This window comes from Lytechinus pictus, chromosome 3 (genome assembly GCF_037042905.1).
Source record: "Lytechinus pictus isolate F3 Inbred chromosome 3, Lp3.0, whole genome shotgun sequence".
Lineage (NCBI taxonomy): Eukaryota > Metazoa > Echinodermata > Echinoidea > Temnopleuroida > Toxopneustidae > Lytechinus > Lytechinus pictus.
Genome location: NC_087247.1, coordinates 33,838,325 through 33,854,527, shown reverse-complemented (window position 1 = coordinate 33,854,527; position 16,203 = coordinate 33,838,325). Strand labels below are relative to the sequence as shown.

Sequence of the window (16,203 nt, the reverse complement as noted above, 5' to 3'; positions counted from 1 at the left end):
CGTAGGCTTAAATAAAATAAAAAACTTTCTTCAGGAAACATGTTGACTGATGTCTCATACATCTGTCTTTTCCAAGTCGATTATAAAAGTCAAACTGGTTTTGTAAAGTGGCGGGAATGCAGTTTTGCCACCTCGGGGTCTCCAAAAAGATATATATTTTAATAAAGTTAGAATATGGGTTGAGGTAGGATACATTCGTCATGATTCATGTGCCAGAGTTTCATTAAAGCAACCTGCAAAGCAATGTCTCCTGTAAATATACCAAGAGAAACAAATTAGAAACAAATAACACAAAATTAATAGTGTTTTACCGATACCGAAATGCATTTTGTCCGTATGTATCATAGATTACGGTGTGGCAGACACACCAACAAAAGCGATACGAGAAGCCGATGGAAGCTATTGTGTTGAGATTGTGTTATCTCGAATGACATACCATTGATCGCTTTATTGTCCGATTCGTGAGTGTGACTGTGACATAGAGGTTGTTTTGGTCTCGTTTTAGCGCAATATCACGTCATACATTTTTGACATATTGCCCTCTTTCTAAGCAAATTAAGACACTAATACTGTCATGAAGCATATCGATGTTTTCGCTAATATATTCTCTTTCATGTAGAATGTTGACATTGTGTATTAGTTGCTGTTTTTTAAAAACAGTTCAGGATTCATGAAAAAAATACTCTGTTTTAAATTATAATTTGCATAATTTATGTAAATTAGCTAATAATAAACAAGGATATCCCAATTATTTTATGACATTTTTCTTCCCTTTCTTACCCTAAGTCTTTATTTCCAATTTTAGGGCAGTTCTGGTTAAATATATATTCTGAAATACTTGTTTTTACTATATCGACATAATATGCAAATTTATGCAAATTACTTGCTTATTTGCATAGATACAGCGTGTCTCTTTGGATGAATCTTTTTCTTTTGACTCAAGGAACATTTGTGCCAAGTGGGACATTTGTACTAAAAAATGCAGCGTTCAACCTCTTAACAAGTCTACTAAGGACAATTCTCACGACATTGTTGCATTTTGAAGACACCATAGCGCAGGCCACAAAGAAATAAGAAATAGACTTGTCACGCAAGAAAATGGATCATCTTTACCCCTTGAAAATTGGGTCTGCGGTTGTTCTCAACACCAAGCCATCTGTAGACTTAGAAAGTGAGAGAGGTAAGTGATATCTTCCTATGTTATAATAGATATTACTTTGAATATTTTGCTTTACATATGGGCTGTGACTTTGTCTGAATTCAGCCTGGCTTTGGCCTTCGTCGCACTGCACCTGCTGCATATTACGGTACCGGTACTGTACGGCCGTATGTACGGCCGTAGTACGGGAGAGTTACCCGACCACAAGGGCCACACGGCCGGTGTAGCGGCGGTCCGGTGCCTGGCAGATATTATTATTTAAATAAATAATGATGTAGACCAAAAGCTTCGCCTTCGGTCTCTGACTCTGTTATGTTGTTCTAAGTACTAAGTCACTGTTTTTTCCTCTTTTTAAGTGTACTTTTCCCCGTTTTGGTGCATTTCAGGCCAAAACGGAATAATAATCTTTATTTTGGTACCTACACCGTACACACTCACACAACATGCGAGGTTAGTATACTAACCTCGCACAACACATGTGATTTCATAGTGCATTTTGACGTTTTCATTCATCACACGAATGTGAGGGACTAAACTACGCCAAACCTTTCAATATTTGTCCACTATGTTAATCTTGATCGTATGATCAAGTTTATTTGAAAAAGCAATTATAAATTATTTATTAAAGTGTTTTTATCGCTTACCTCCAAATCTCAACCAGGATACTTCGCTCGGTACGTCCTTAGTCATCCTTCGAACTGCGGTGGAAATTACGCAAACAACAATCGAAATGCGAAATTTTCCTATCGAACATTCTCGATTCAAGTCGTCGGCGCATAATAGGAAATTGTACCAAAAATCAACATAGTTCTCTATTTATTCAAACAATTTTTTCTGGGGTGCACTTGACCTTTAAGAGATTTTCCAATGAAAATATTACATGGAACTTGGAAATACAAATCATAATTTGGTTGAACAAAATGTTTTCTGTTAAAGTATAAAACAGAAGAGGAACATATCCTTCACGTATTTTTATATCCAAAATATGTTGCCTTAGTATGGAATAATCACAATGACATAAAATGAAAATGGGTAAAGTACCTTTCTAATGATCATTGAGATTTCGCCTATGGAATCATTGTTTGATAATTTTCAAAGCTTTTAATAGATGAAAATGTTCATTGAGAAAATATACATATATATGTATGAACAAAATGATAATGTCCCGATTGTTTCGCATTACGTGTGTTAGATTGCGGGCGTTTGTGTGTGTGTGTAGGAAGCAAGATGTTCTCGTTAATGTTTGCACAAAAAAGGAGAGGGAAAGGGAAAGGAAAAGGGAGGGGGAAAGGTAGAGGAGAGAGAGGGAAAAGGAGACCATGAAATAGAAAGAAAACAAAGGAAAGGAAGAGGGGAAGGGAGAGGGAAAGAAAAATGGAAAGAGCGAGAAAAGAGTATATAGGGGAGGGAGAAAGGAAAGAAAAGAAGGGAAAGGAAAAAGCGAGAAAGGGAATGGAAGGGGCGGGAAAGGAAAGGAGAGACAATAAAAGACAGATCAGGGGAGGGGGAAAGGTAGAGGAGAGAGGGAAAAGGAGACCATAAAATAGAAAGAAAACAAAAGAAAGGAAGAGGGGAAGGGAGAGGGAAAGAAAAATGGAAAGAGCGAGAAAAGAGTAGGGGAGGGAGAAAGGAAAGAAAAGAAGGGAAAGGAAAAGCGAAAAAGGGAAGGGAAAGGGAGAGAAGAAAAGAAGGGAGAACGAAAATGGGGAAAGGGAGAAGGAGAGGGGATAATGAAGGGGATAGGAAAATGTCAAGTTTGAAGATCTGAATATTAACACTAAAACAAAATTAGACTCCCATGTTTTATTTATAAAAATACCATCTTTTTCATGATTATAAAGGTTCAACGTCCCTGTTCTAGGTCTAAACTTCAACATAAATCTACTGGCGCTTCGCGCTTGAATTCTGGAGGTCATTCCTCTTTTAAAAGTATAGGTAATCTGTCGGACTTTTCAAATCTCAAATTTAAATCTTAAGCGCAAATGCCCTCGCATTATTTTTCATTTAGATACAGTCCTGTCATCAATATCAAAAACTCTAAGCGCGAGCTTCGCGCTGGCATCATTTTTGTAAGTGACATTTATGAAGTTGTTCATATTTTAAAAATGTCCATTTGTTGAGGTTTAAATGTCCAAAAGTTCAGCGCTCGCATAATATGTAAGGTAAATAGACCTACCCTTTTAATAATTGTTATACAAAGGCGCTTATACAACGTCCAGAATGCAGTTCGGAATATTGAAAATAACTATTGGTCCCGCTATTTCTGCCCGTGCGACGAGCATTTATCATTTTGAATCATGAGATTCACCTTTAAAATATGATGAAAAAGTATCGTTAAGACTGAATTAAGAAAAAAAGAAGCTCACGTTTCACGCTCGCATTTTAATTGATCCGTTAGCTTGTGATAATAATGGTGACTTCGTTAATATATCTTAGCGGACATGTCCACCTTTTGGTGCTTCAAGAAAAATAAACACAACACACAGATAATAATAGAAAACGAACAAGAATAGAATAGATAGTTACCTATTAGTGTTGATCCCACTCATGAATTCTTATTTAACAGTCCCCAAAACGTATTTTTTTCGTGTTAGCTTATTTCATATACATATATATATATATAAATGTTGTACATGTTGTACATGTATAACTTTACACATATATATATATAAATATATATATATATATATATATATATATATAGGCATAAATAAATCAAGCATTTTATATATATATATATATATATATATATATATATATATATATATAGGTCTCCTCATCATGGTTATAAAAAGTGCTCAGAATGTTTTATTTTCAAGTCCTTGTATCAGAATTTTCAGCTCGGGCAGCTCTATCGCATTTTGATTACTATCCTGTTGATTTATTTACTTGAACAAAATATTTAAAATGTCCAGCTTTTAGAACAGATATCAAAAAAAGGTATTCACCTTTGATCATAGATGAGGAAGAAGAAAAAAGTTCCAAAAAATAGGAAACAAACTAACGAATTAATGTGACATAATTTTTCTTCATTTCAAGGCGACTCTTTACATTTCATCATCGCTGATGGCGCTACAATAGAAAATACCGCTTGACAGCAAAAAAAAAAACAGAAAGAGGAAAATAATGCTGAGCGTCTAAAATGCAGCTAGCAGTACAAGCTGCAGAACCGTAAACAAACATTTTGTGAATAATATCGCGCGCCCTCTTTAAGCAAAAGTTTACAACCACGATGACCCTGCGGTATCTACGTGAAGATCACGAGAAAATGCTTTTTTTTTCTTAAAAACACACCAAAGAGAAGTCAAGAAACGATCCATATGGTTCGGTAAGTTTCATAGCACAATTAGAAACATTATTTTAAAAGGAATGGCATAGTTATTTTAGTAAAAAGGGTGTGAAAAATTCGCGTGCACCATGTGCATATGAATCCTTCGCACCCGAGATGCATTGATCCCATGAGTGCACCGTACAGTTCTTTTTATAATTTAATTTTATGACATAGGCCTAAAGACAAAAATCGATGAGCCCCGTCGGGGGGATTTTGCATTGTTAACCCCCTAATGGTGGCTGCACGATAGCGATCCGTCTGTGTACGAGGAGAAATTGAAAACAAATTTAAAATGTTTAAAAACTCCTCAAAACAGACGGCTGCCACCTGTCTATGTTTGATGGTGGTCCCCAAGTCTGCGCACCTTACATTTTGAGTTAAGATTTAACATGAATTACTTTTTCTTTCACAAAATCTTTCAGGTAATAATTTTCCTTACAGGACAAGTCCACCCCAACAAAAAGTTGATTTGAATAAAAAGAGAAAAATCCAACAAGCATAACACTGAAAATTTCATCAAAATCGGACGTAAAATAAGAAAGTTATGACATTTTAAAATTTTGCTTAATTTCACAAAACAGCTATATGCACATCCTGGTGGATATGCAAATGAGGAGACTGATGATGTCATCCTCTCACTATTTCTTTTGTATTTTATTATATAAAATAGGGAATATCCTATTTTCCTCCTCATTGTCGGATGAAACAACAATTAAATTCTCCCTGAATATGTGGAATGAGCATTGTTAAATACTATATGATTCAGTCAAGTTGGTCCTTATTCTCAAATCTAAAAAAAATGAAATATTGTATAATTCAAACAATAGAAAACAAAAGCAATACCGGTAGTGAGTGAAGGACATCATCGACTGTCTCATTTCAGTTGTGCATATCACTGTTTTGAGAAAAATAAGCAAAATTTTAAAATGTCAACTCATAACTTTCTTATTTTACATCCGTTTTTGATGAAATTTTCAGCATTTTGCTACTTTTGATTTTTCTCTATTTATTCAAATCAACATTTTTGTGGGGTGGACTTGGCCTGTCTTGTCTTGTCTTTCCATTGATGCCCACAATCAAAGTGTTGATTATTATGGCAAAGTTGACCTTTATATTATTATGAGTAAGTGTACCAAATATCTCTTAAAAATTTGAAAGAAATATAGGATTTTCATGGAAAAAACCTCGGGCTGTCATTTTCAGATTGAAAAAAAAATGGTACCCCATGTCTGCTATGACATGCAAACAGTTACTGGTTGGGAAATTTGCTCGAATTTGGCTGGTGCGAAATTGAATTAGCACAGCAGCAGATGCCATTGCCAATACGAGCTCTTTGACTTTGCCGAAATGTAATTATAAATGAATATTCATGAACTGAAAATGGTAGCCTAACGTGAACGTGACTGGCTGGTGCATTCGTATGCTCAAGCTGCTATAGAAACATGACAATGAATATTCAATGAACTTGACACCGGCTCTTTGGAATAAAATTCAATAATTGTAATCCTTGGTTCTTTAATAGCGCATCTCATATAGCAAATTGCATGTCTCTATGCAATTTAGTAATAAAAAGGAACATACAATGGAATATGATGGATTACATAACTTTCACAATTTCAAGGCCCCTTTTCATGCTATAATCTATATTTACATGTACCCACATGGTAGCGCTGATGATGTTGATGTTGTTGTCCCTAATCTTGACAGATAGGGCTTCATGAAAGGGTTAGCGGACAAGCTTGCTACATGTACGTCAAATTTAGTCAAGAAGTTATAACTTGTGAGAAACAGGACCTAGGTGCGTTGCTGCAGTTAGAAGTTTTAAGGGTAACCTTCAGTATAAAGTCACTTTAATATTATTTCAAAGAAAATTACATATAAAATGAAAATACATTGATTCTTTACTCTAGATCAGCTTGAAATACCCATACATCAGTCCAGTGATTCCAAGTTCTTTTCCATGAAAAAGATAAAAAATTAGCACCCAGTTGACTTTCTTACGAAAAATATGAAAGAAAACACAAAATTTAGAATGAAAATGGGGGAGGTTTCTGATATTGTTTAGATAGTGCACATGCGCAAGACAGTGCTTTATGTAACATCTTAAGTGTCTTTGGGATAATGGTTTTGGTGTTGAGATGACCACTTCCTCATCTCAAAGTCATGCATAGACATAAATTGAAATGTTTGGTAGATAATTTGTGCGTGTAACCAGACTCCCCCCCCCCTATTAATCTTGACTTCACCTTCTCAAGAATAAGAATTTAACAAAATTATATCTGCAAAATCGCCCTTAAAAAAAAAAATAGTATTAGGCTACTAGATAGGTTAGGTTAATATGAAGACTTGATTAGTATCAAGTTGATGTCTGAAGGATTGAATATCTTGTTTATATCAAAATGACTTTCTGTTTATGCATTAAAGTACCAGGGCTTCCTTTTAAACCATGTGCTCGGAGTGGACACTGTGCTGTTGCTGATGAGCATAATATATACTTACTGGGAGGATACAATCCTGATGATGATGTCATCACAGATTACTTTGGGAGTGACCAGCATGTCCCACTATTTGGTGAGGTGAGTAAAGTTCCACTTTTATATACTCTTTGTATTGGAAAAGTAATTATTTGAAGTGCAATTTGATCAACAGTAGTTGGAAACCATTAGGTTGAATCCAGCCTTGATCATGAAATGTTTGGTTGGAGAGGAGAAAAATAAATAAATTAGAGTACATGGAAGAGTAGTCCTTGCCTTACATCACCATGACATCACATATACGGTCAATTTGAAGTCTCCATGGGTATAGTAATTACCAATATTTACAACTTTTAAAAATTCATAACTTTCTTATTGCTTGTCCAATATTATTCAAACTTTCACCTATCAACTTGTCTGATTTTTCTTTTTCCTGTTAAAATAAATTTTTATTTGGGTTGGATTCCCCTTTTATCTTCTTTTATTCCAACAGCTAATAGATAATAGTTAATATAATGGCAAAATGTACCACAATGATAATTCTTCATGAAACAGGCTACAGATCGATTGCTGTATAGATGTATGTTGAAGTAATTTGTTGAAATATATTGTATTTCATCCTTGCAATGTATATTTTATCCTTTCATCATGCTAGGTTTGGAGGTATCATATCCCATCCAACAGGTGGCATTTACTGACAAATGAAGGCGAATCTTACTTCCGACTTGCTTCTATGTCAGCTATCTTAAAAGGAAAGACAATATTGATCTTTGGAGGCACTAGCTACCCCTTTGGTTACCGTAGCACAAACAAGATAAGTTGGCTAGACGTTAGGAGAATCGATTGGCTTAATAAACCAGAGAAGGGTGAGCACAGGCCCATCAGGAGTTACGGTCAAGTAAGTTTCTGAACCATTAAGGATTTTCTGGGAAAAGAAGGAATGAAATTGGTGTGTGATTATTACTGAAAATCTGCTGTTCATGTTTTGCTCGTTAAAACATTATTCATTATGTTTAACTATTCAACCTTTCATTATTGAAATAGTCCTAGTTATTTTGAACATTTAGTGTGGGGTGCTGCATGCCTCAGAGTAACTACCATAACATCAGTGCTACTTTCCTGTAACATTGTAAAAGTAAGGAAGTTTTTATTCCTGACTTGAGGTGAAAGGCCATGGTAAATCCTCAGGCATGGCTGCTTAGGTATAGCATACATTGTCATTATGTGTTCATGAATTCCAAAAGAAACAGTCTCAATTACAATTATTTAGATACAAAGCTTAGTGCAGAATTGATTTCTGACCCGACATTGGTATTAATTCCTAATCGTGGTATTGCTGAAATCTATTTGCATGTACAAATGCAAATATAAACGATGCATGCTCACAATTTGGTCTGAAAATTGCTTTTTTTTTCTATAAGCAGTGATTATTCGACTTATGGAAAGTCACCCTATGCAAGCTTAATTGTACTCATATTCTCCTGTGCTTTCTAATTTCAACTTGACCACAACAATCAGTTTATCTTATATCCAATTTGGCTAGCCCGTGTTAGCTCATCCGGCTCGAAGGGCCAGATGAGCTTATGCTGTAGTGTGGCGTCCGTCATCTCTCGTCTGTTGTCCGTCCACAATTTCAAAATGCTTCTTCATCATTTAAGTCTGATTTCAATTCTGTTTGCTTTATATGATAGCACCAGGTTGGGGATTCAAAACTTCTCCACAGAATTTTGAAACTCATTAAATATGCTGATTTATACACATTTTTCAAAATTCACAAAAATGCTTCTTTATTTGTTAACTGATTTTGATTTTTTTGCTTCCATCTGGTAGAGATTCATGAGGTTCACCAGACTTCTACACAGAATTTTGAAATTATGACTAGAAAAATCTTTATGCTTATTTATGTGAAATTAATTTATGCCTATTTGTCAAAATTCACATAAAATGTTTCTTCTTCTCTATTTGTTGACCGATTTTGATTTTTTTTCTTCCACCTGATAGAGCTGCATGAGGTTAACCAAGCTTGTTCACAGAAATTTGAAATTTTGACTAGAAAATTACTTATGCTAATTTATACAAAATTTATTCATAATCACAAATATATGCTTCTGTATTTGTTGGCCAATATTGATTTATTTTTTTCCATCTGGTAGAGCTACATGAGAGTCACCAAACTTTCACACAGAATTTTGTCTAGAAAATTAAGCTAATTTATGCAAAATTTATTCATAAATCAAAAAAATTCTTTTTCTCCTTCATTTGTTGATCAATTTCAATTTTGTTTGCTTTATATGATAGCTCTAGGTGGGGATACAAAATTTCGTCACATAATTTTGACACTCATTGAATATGCTAATTCATGCATATTTTTTAAAACTTGCCAAAAAATGCTTCTTAATTTATTTGTTGACCGATTTTGATTTTTTTTATTCCATCTGAGAGCTACATGACGTTCACCAAGGTTCTACACAAAATTTAGAAATTTTGACTAGAAAATTAAATGCTTATTTATACAAAATTTATTTATTAAAAAAAAATGCTTCTTCTCTGTCATTTATTCATCAATTTCAATTCTGTTTCCTCAATTTATGTCACCAATATAATGCACAACACTGTCAACTGGGCTGTAATTAAAAATTGTGTTCAATTTCTTTGCGAGATACCGGATGAGCTCCACATTGATGTGCTAGCTTTGTTTTCTAAGGTTCTTGCACTTTTAATGCACTTGCACTTCTCTTCACTTCAACCAAGGTGGAAAGGTATCGAGACCAAATAACAATTAGATTATCATAGTGGGCCCAGGTGGTCATCTTAAACATTTAGACCATGTCCCAGATAGATAAACTGAAACTTGTACATGTACGAATGGGTTCACCAAAATGAAAGTAACTCATCTGAAAATAAGACCAAGTGATTGGGAGGCATATAGCCATCTTATACATTCACTTTTCTGTGCTTGTATTTTCAGGCAATAGCGGCCATCAATCCTTACCTCTATGTGTATGGTGGCACAACTGGTTGGGTGTACTGTTCAGACATTCATAGGTGCCACGTTCAGACCGGGGTCTGGGAGAGGGTTTTTAACTATGAGGCAGCTGCAACAGCCATGATGAGGGCTGGAAAGACTGAAAACATAGCGATTCCTGATCCCCGTTACAGACATGAGATGCTGAATGATGACAGGAGGTTGTACGTCATTGGAGGTGGCACTTCTTCTTCTGCCTTCCCACTAGACAAGGTGAGTTTTCCTTCTTTTAGGACTTGATTTACAAAAGAGTTGTACCAAGTCTATTTTGGATCATTTGTTTTGGCCAGAATAGCTCTTAAAATCCCAGCCTGTGATGAATACTTTATGTGATGCTGCAGTAAGCTCTGAAATCAGGGAAAAATTACATGAGACTTTGGCGCAGTTTCACCCCCGAAATGATCCAAAGAGCCCTGGAAAATTAAAAAAAGAGCCCTCCAAATTCCCCATTAACTGCAGTGTTACAGCTTTACCAATGTTGCGGATTAGGGCAATCGGTTATGAAAAAAAGCCCCCCCTTCGCCTCTGAAATAAAGGGTCACTCTCATTTCAAGTGTCGATAATACCAGTACAAATGCATGGACATATAGTGTGGGATGTAAGCCATTTCTTAATTATAAAAGATTTCAGATAATATTGATCCATGTATATTGTTTTAGTAATTTCCTGTGCTTTATTAGTTCAATTTGCACAACCATTTTACCACCAGCAAGGTTACTTATCTGTCATTCATCATGATTATTGTCAAACCCATTTCCTGTCAAGCTTTATGCAATGACATTTTCTCAGCAAGTATGAGAACTATCTCTGATTCCCATCCGGCTTCACTAGTTAACATTTGTGCAGATATCTTTAATTCCTACAAGCACAAGAAATCCTATTTGAAAGGGCAGCATTGAGTACAACCTGTATTTCGTCTTTTGTGAAAATCAAAAGCAGGAAAGACGATGAGCAAAGGCAAGATGAACTCCCAGATCACACAGCCAGTGTAGTTACAATACACTGCAGTTACATGTACATGTGCCTATATACAACCCGCACATAGGAAATGATGTTGATCAGGTTTTCACACTTGACGCATGAAAATGTAGCGATAATATTGATATCAACTGATATCAATCACACTTTGTATACATGTAGCAGATTGCCCACTTTGTTTGAGTATCATTCTGTATTTCTTCTATAGGTGAATGCATTCGACACCGAGTCCAGGCAGTGGGAGCTATTATTTACCAAACCTGATGAGAGGTATGGCTTCCCAGGACCAAGACGCTGTCATGGTTGTGCACAACTAGGAAAAGGTGAGCCAGGACTGATAAACTTGCTTCAAAATGCCATGTTTTCATTACTTTGGAAGTAGTGAGTTATAGTTGGATTATATTAAATATCATGAGTTGTGAATGTTTCAAATCATGAGTTTGGAGGAAAATGATGTGTGAGATTACAAGTTGGCAATTAATGTTCTTAGATCATATTACAAGAGAAGAGGGGTTATAGAATATTGCTGTGACATGAAAGAGGAGTGGGGGGGGGATGATACAATGGATTGACAGTTTGTTGAATTGTAAGAAGAGAGAGGTGTGGAGGAGATGGGGGGGGGGGTAGTACAGTGTTCAGAGCTGAAGCTTGTGGAACAAAATGATATCCAAAAGCAATCATTGTGACAATGAGAGAGAGAGAGAGGGGGGGGGGTTTGATCATTAATTGCTTGCACCCATTAAATGAGATATTTGGCAATTAAGTCAGATAATCTATTTTCTCCAGGAAGCTTTGAATATTCCCCTCTATCATCCATGACAAACTACTGAATAATAACAAGTCAGAAAAAAGAATCAGTAAAGCTGAAGTATTTATTTCTAATTCATTGCGACTGTGCCTTGGCCCAATATAAGCCTGGTCAGTGGTGGCCTCGCTGTCCAGCAAGCTGTAGACAGGTATAGATCCCACGGGTTAAAAAAAAGCTTTCATGTAAATGCACTTCTATACTTGATGCAATCCTTAGTCTTTGCCGTCAACTTTCCCTGGATACATTAAATCCCTGTCTAGCATCCTTTTCACTTCTGGTAATTTCCCAATACTTCTCTCTTCACAGTGGGTTATATCAGTGGTGGTTTTGATGGAAGGGAAATCTATGATGACATTTGGATGCTAGACTTGACAACTCTCCAGTGGACCAAACTGCAAACAAAACTTCCTAGACCGGTTTACTTTCATTCATCAGCTATCACACCGGTAAGTCACATTGCTCAAAATCTGTTTCTAAGTACATGAAGTTGATTGGTCATTCTTTTTTTTAATGTTTATTAGTGTTTAATTGGCAGAGTCATTTCAAAATCACTGTTTCAATTCCAAACTTTAATCTCAACAAAACATACAGTTTATCTAGATTTGTCTAAATTTCTTGTGAATAATTTTTACTTAGCTAGTTTTGAACTAAAGTTTATTACAAACTAGTGTTTGCACACAGTCTTGTTGATAAATTAGACTTATTTGTTGAATATTAATCTAAAATTTTCTTTGGTAAGAAATTATAATACTCTTACATATAGCAGAATGAATTCTTTTTAAAGTAAGATGTAAGCCTGCCTGTGGGCAATTGGGTCAATTCGAATCTTGACAGTTTTAGAACATAGTAAGTACCTAGTATTTGTATTGATGTGATTATTACAAAATAACTATTGCTTGTATCGGTAATTTATTTGAAAGATTTATGCCATATTTTTATTTGTTAATGAAAACCGGGCATTTTGTTCAATTCATTATGTTCAATATGAGTACATGAATATCATCATTAGCAGTAGTTGGAGGAGTAGTAGTAGCAGTAGTAGTAGTAGTAGCAGCAGCAGCAGCAGCAGCAGCAGTATAAGTAGTAGTAATAGTAAAAGCTGTAGCAGCAGGAGTTAATAGGATGAAACCTCAGCCCTCTGAAAAATATTTATTCATGTATATGTAGTGTTTCCTTAACCTTCTTAACCTCTCCATATATTACTCTTTGTTTTTCCCATGTCCAGAATGGCTGCCTTTTCATACATGGAGGGGTGGTGGATGCCCATGGAACTGATCGGAGTGATGCCTTGGTCAGAGTATGGGTTTGGGTACCGTCCCTCCTCCGCATGGCATGGAACAGGGTCCTCTCTCTTCTTAGAGACCCCACCCGTATAGAGAAACACACCCTCCATGCTCTGGGTGTGCCTCCTTCCTTACTACCTGACATTGGATGATGATCATCATCATCAAGATGGTGGTCTTTTTGGCAAGCTGACTTGGTTTTTTAGCACAAATATATTTAACACTGAATATGCAATAAAAAGAAAGAAATATATTGACTCTTATTGACTGACTGTGTTAAGGTACTTCAGTTACCAGGAGAGGTGTTTTACAAAGATTTTTACGTGACCGATAATTGCTCTTAGATTCCCATTCTTTTTATACGACTAGGACACTCTCTACTGCCTATTATTTCAAAAGTTTTTGTATTAGATATTGTGAATTCATTGGTACTTGAGTCTTTTATGAACACTTACTCTCTGTAAAACATCCTCCAGGGAATCGTAACATAGAAAATATGATCAATATTTTGATTCAGCATAACTGTTAAGCCTCTTTCAGATGAGGCAAAGCTAAGCATTAGTTTTCATGATGAGTATTGACTCACTTAAGGCTGTAAATTAGTGCACATTAAAAGCTTCAAGTCCCTAAATTGTCTAATATTGTGCAAACTGTAGCTCATGACATCACAATGATCTCATGATGACATACATCTCCACGTAATTTCTGTATATTGAATGGTGTCATGAATCTGTCTACAAAACCTGTGCGATATTCAACAAAATTTATTTACCCTAACTTTTACTACGAATCTGATTGGACTGCACAGTTTAGTTGCACAGGTAGAAGTGTACTTTCGCTGATGCCTCTTATCTCATTGACTTTGTACACAATGATGATGAAAACCCCCAATAGTTGGTTCATATTGCTTATGTCCACAATTACTACCAAGGCTTGAGCAATAGCTGCCAATGGAGCATGTTTACATAGTAGGGATGTCATACGTGTAAGAAAGTTGGCAGCCAGCGTTAATTGACTTTGTAGCTCTTGAAAATTACTTGAATTTGTAACCAATCTTTTCTTTCGCCCTGCATTTACTATATTTGCAAGAGCAATAGGTAAGCAATGGCAGATCCAGGATTTTGAAAAGGTGGGGGTGCAGATGACAATCTTAGATACAGCTATCATAGTAATACATGTATCTATATTCAATGGGCAGTTTTCAAAAGGGGGTGGACACCCCTTACGCCCCTACCTGGATCTGCCACTAGGCAAGCATGGGGGCTTCTTGCACCATTGTAAATACCATTGAGTGTGCTGCATCCTGACTAACATACTCACACCTGTGCATTATTTGTATAATAATCACTAAGATATTTGGTCATCAGAGTTCAGTAGAAAATTGAACAATAATAATAGGTAACATGTCATGTACTTCATGGAAGCTACATTGAACATTGCTGTTGTGATGTGGTAAATGAAATGCATCCATTGCTCTTGGTGGATAATAATTCAATTATAACAAGAAAATATTGTAAAATGCATGCATATGTGTAGATTGTTGCGTGTTAAATGAATAGCAGTTTTATGTCCTGGGAGTAAATTGTGACAGACATTATGCAATATGAATAATGTTTTGAAGTATTGTTTTCTTGTTATTTTCCAGGGAAAACATGTACATGTAGACCACTTGATATAATTTACTGTGAGAAAGTATTTGGCATTAACCACAATGGAGGGCAAATCAGTACTTGGTTCATTTTACATTGTGAGGAAGAAGGAAAAGATGCTGATTTTGTCTGTAAAGAATTCTAGATATACATGTAATATGTGCAATTGTGTGACCTTTGAAGTCCTTGCAGACATTTTACTTTCAAATAGTAATTTTTTTATGTATGTGTATATTATGTATAAATCCAGTTGGAACAATATTTTTGTTACAGGTTGAATATATGGATTTAAAGAAAACGCTATAAATTGTTATGAAGACCAGCCTTCCAAGAGATATTAAACAAGGAATATGACTCATGACATTGTTCTACTAAATGAAGTCACCTTGTAGGTGGTTTCAACTGTTATTATAATTTTTATCATTCCTTTTCTGTTTATTTGAATTTGAAATAAAAATAGTTTCCTCAGTGCTATCTACATGTAATACAGGATTTATTAGAAAGAAAAGGGAAACCCAACTTGCATTTTTAATGACAAAAAGATATTAATTAATCAACTAAATATTATATGACTTGAAAATACAACTTAGTTATGAATATTTGATGGAATTCCTGATTGTGTTAATAGGACTATGTATCTCTCAAACCATTCTGAAAGAAATATGCAAAAAGTAGTTGGTTCACTTGCATGGTTAATATATTTGACACAATTGACATTTTAAACATGAAAGAAATAAGATTAACAATTTCAGCAAAGACTTGAGAAATTTATTTATATATAGGCCTATATATATATATATATATATATATACATATATATATATATATACATATATATAAACAAATTATGCTTCTTGCAGGGATTGAAAGAAAAACAACACAACGTTGGATGGTTCATAAGCCTACACTCGCTGTTTGGCTATTATAATTAGGGAAAGTGAGACATCTGTTACCTTGCACTACTTTTTGAGAACAATTGTGTTTTGGACTGAACAATCGTGCATTTCAATTAATGAAATTACAGAGAGAGTAATAGATGGATCACACTGTTTTCACTTTTTTTAAGACCACCCACCATGTATCAGAAAGTAAGTTTAACCAGGAAGTGAAGGTCAATCTTGGAATGTATACCTGTCTGAACAGCGAGAAGGCCTATTGTAGAATCATGATTGGGATGTCCATTGTGCTTAATCAGACTTTTCCATCTGAGGCTCTGCAGAATGCCTTTTGAAATGCCTCATCTTTCAGCCAGATAATTGAAGGAAACAAAGCACACAAAAGACAGAAAATGAGAATAAGATCATGGGAAGAGTGAGGGAAGTAAATCTTCTTCCTCTTCCTCTTCCTCTTCTTCTTCTTCCTCTTCCTCTTCTTCCTCTTCTTCTTTTTCATCTTTTTCTTCTTCTTCCTCTTCCTCTTATTCCTCTTCCCCTTCCCCTTCCTCTTCTTCCTCTTCCTCTTCTTCTTCTTCTTCTTCTTCCTCTTCCTCTTCCTGT

General features: G+C 35.3%; 1 protein-coding gene across 1 annotated transcript; it reads left to right on the top strand.

Moving 5' to 3' along the window:
- Nucleotides 1-940: 940 nt before the first annotated feature.
- Nucleotides 941-15,306, top strand: LOC129257403 (kelch domain-containing protein 10-like). The gene is made up of 7 exons (XM_054895714.2): nucleotides 941-1,180; nucleotides 6,915-7,066; nucleotides 7,620-7,862; nucleotides 9,933-10,202; nucleotides 11,176-11,290; nucleotides 12,082-12,221; nucleotides 13,001-15,306. The coding sequence occupies exons 1-7, from the start codon at nucleotides 1,099-1,101 to the stop codon at nucleotides 13,208-13,210; spliced, it is 1,212 nt and encodes a 403-aa protein (XP_054751689.2). The 5' UTR covers nucleotides 941-1,098; the 3' UTR covers nucleotides 13,211-15,306.
- The last annotated feature ends 897 nt before the right edge of the window (nucleotides 15,307-16,203 follow it).

Bases quoted from the DNA above. Each gene is read 5' to 3' on its own strand.
- LOC129257403 (XM_054895714.2), top strand. From the start codon at position 1,099: ATGGATCATCTTTACCCCTTGAAAATTGGGTCTGCGGTTGTTCTCAAC. The intron at 7,863-9,932 runs GTAAGTTTCTGA...TTGTATTTTCAG, and splicing joins CCATCAGGAGTTACGGTCAA to GCAATAGCGGCCATCAATCC. The intron at 10,203-11,175 runs GTGAGTTTTCCT...TTTCTTCTATAG, and splicing joins CTGCCTTCCCACTAGACAAG to GTGAATGCATTCGACACCGA.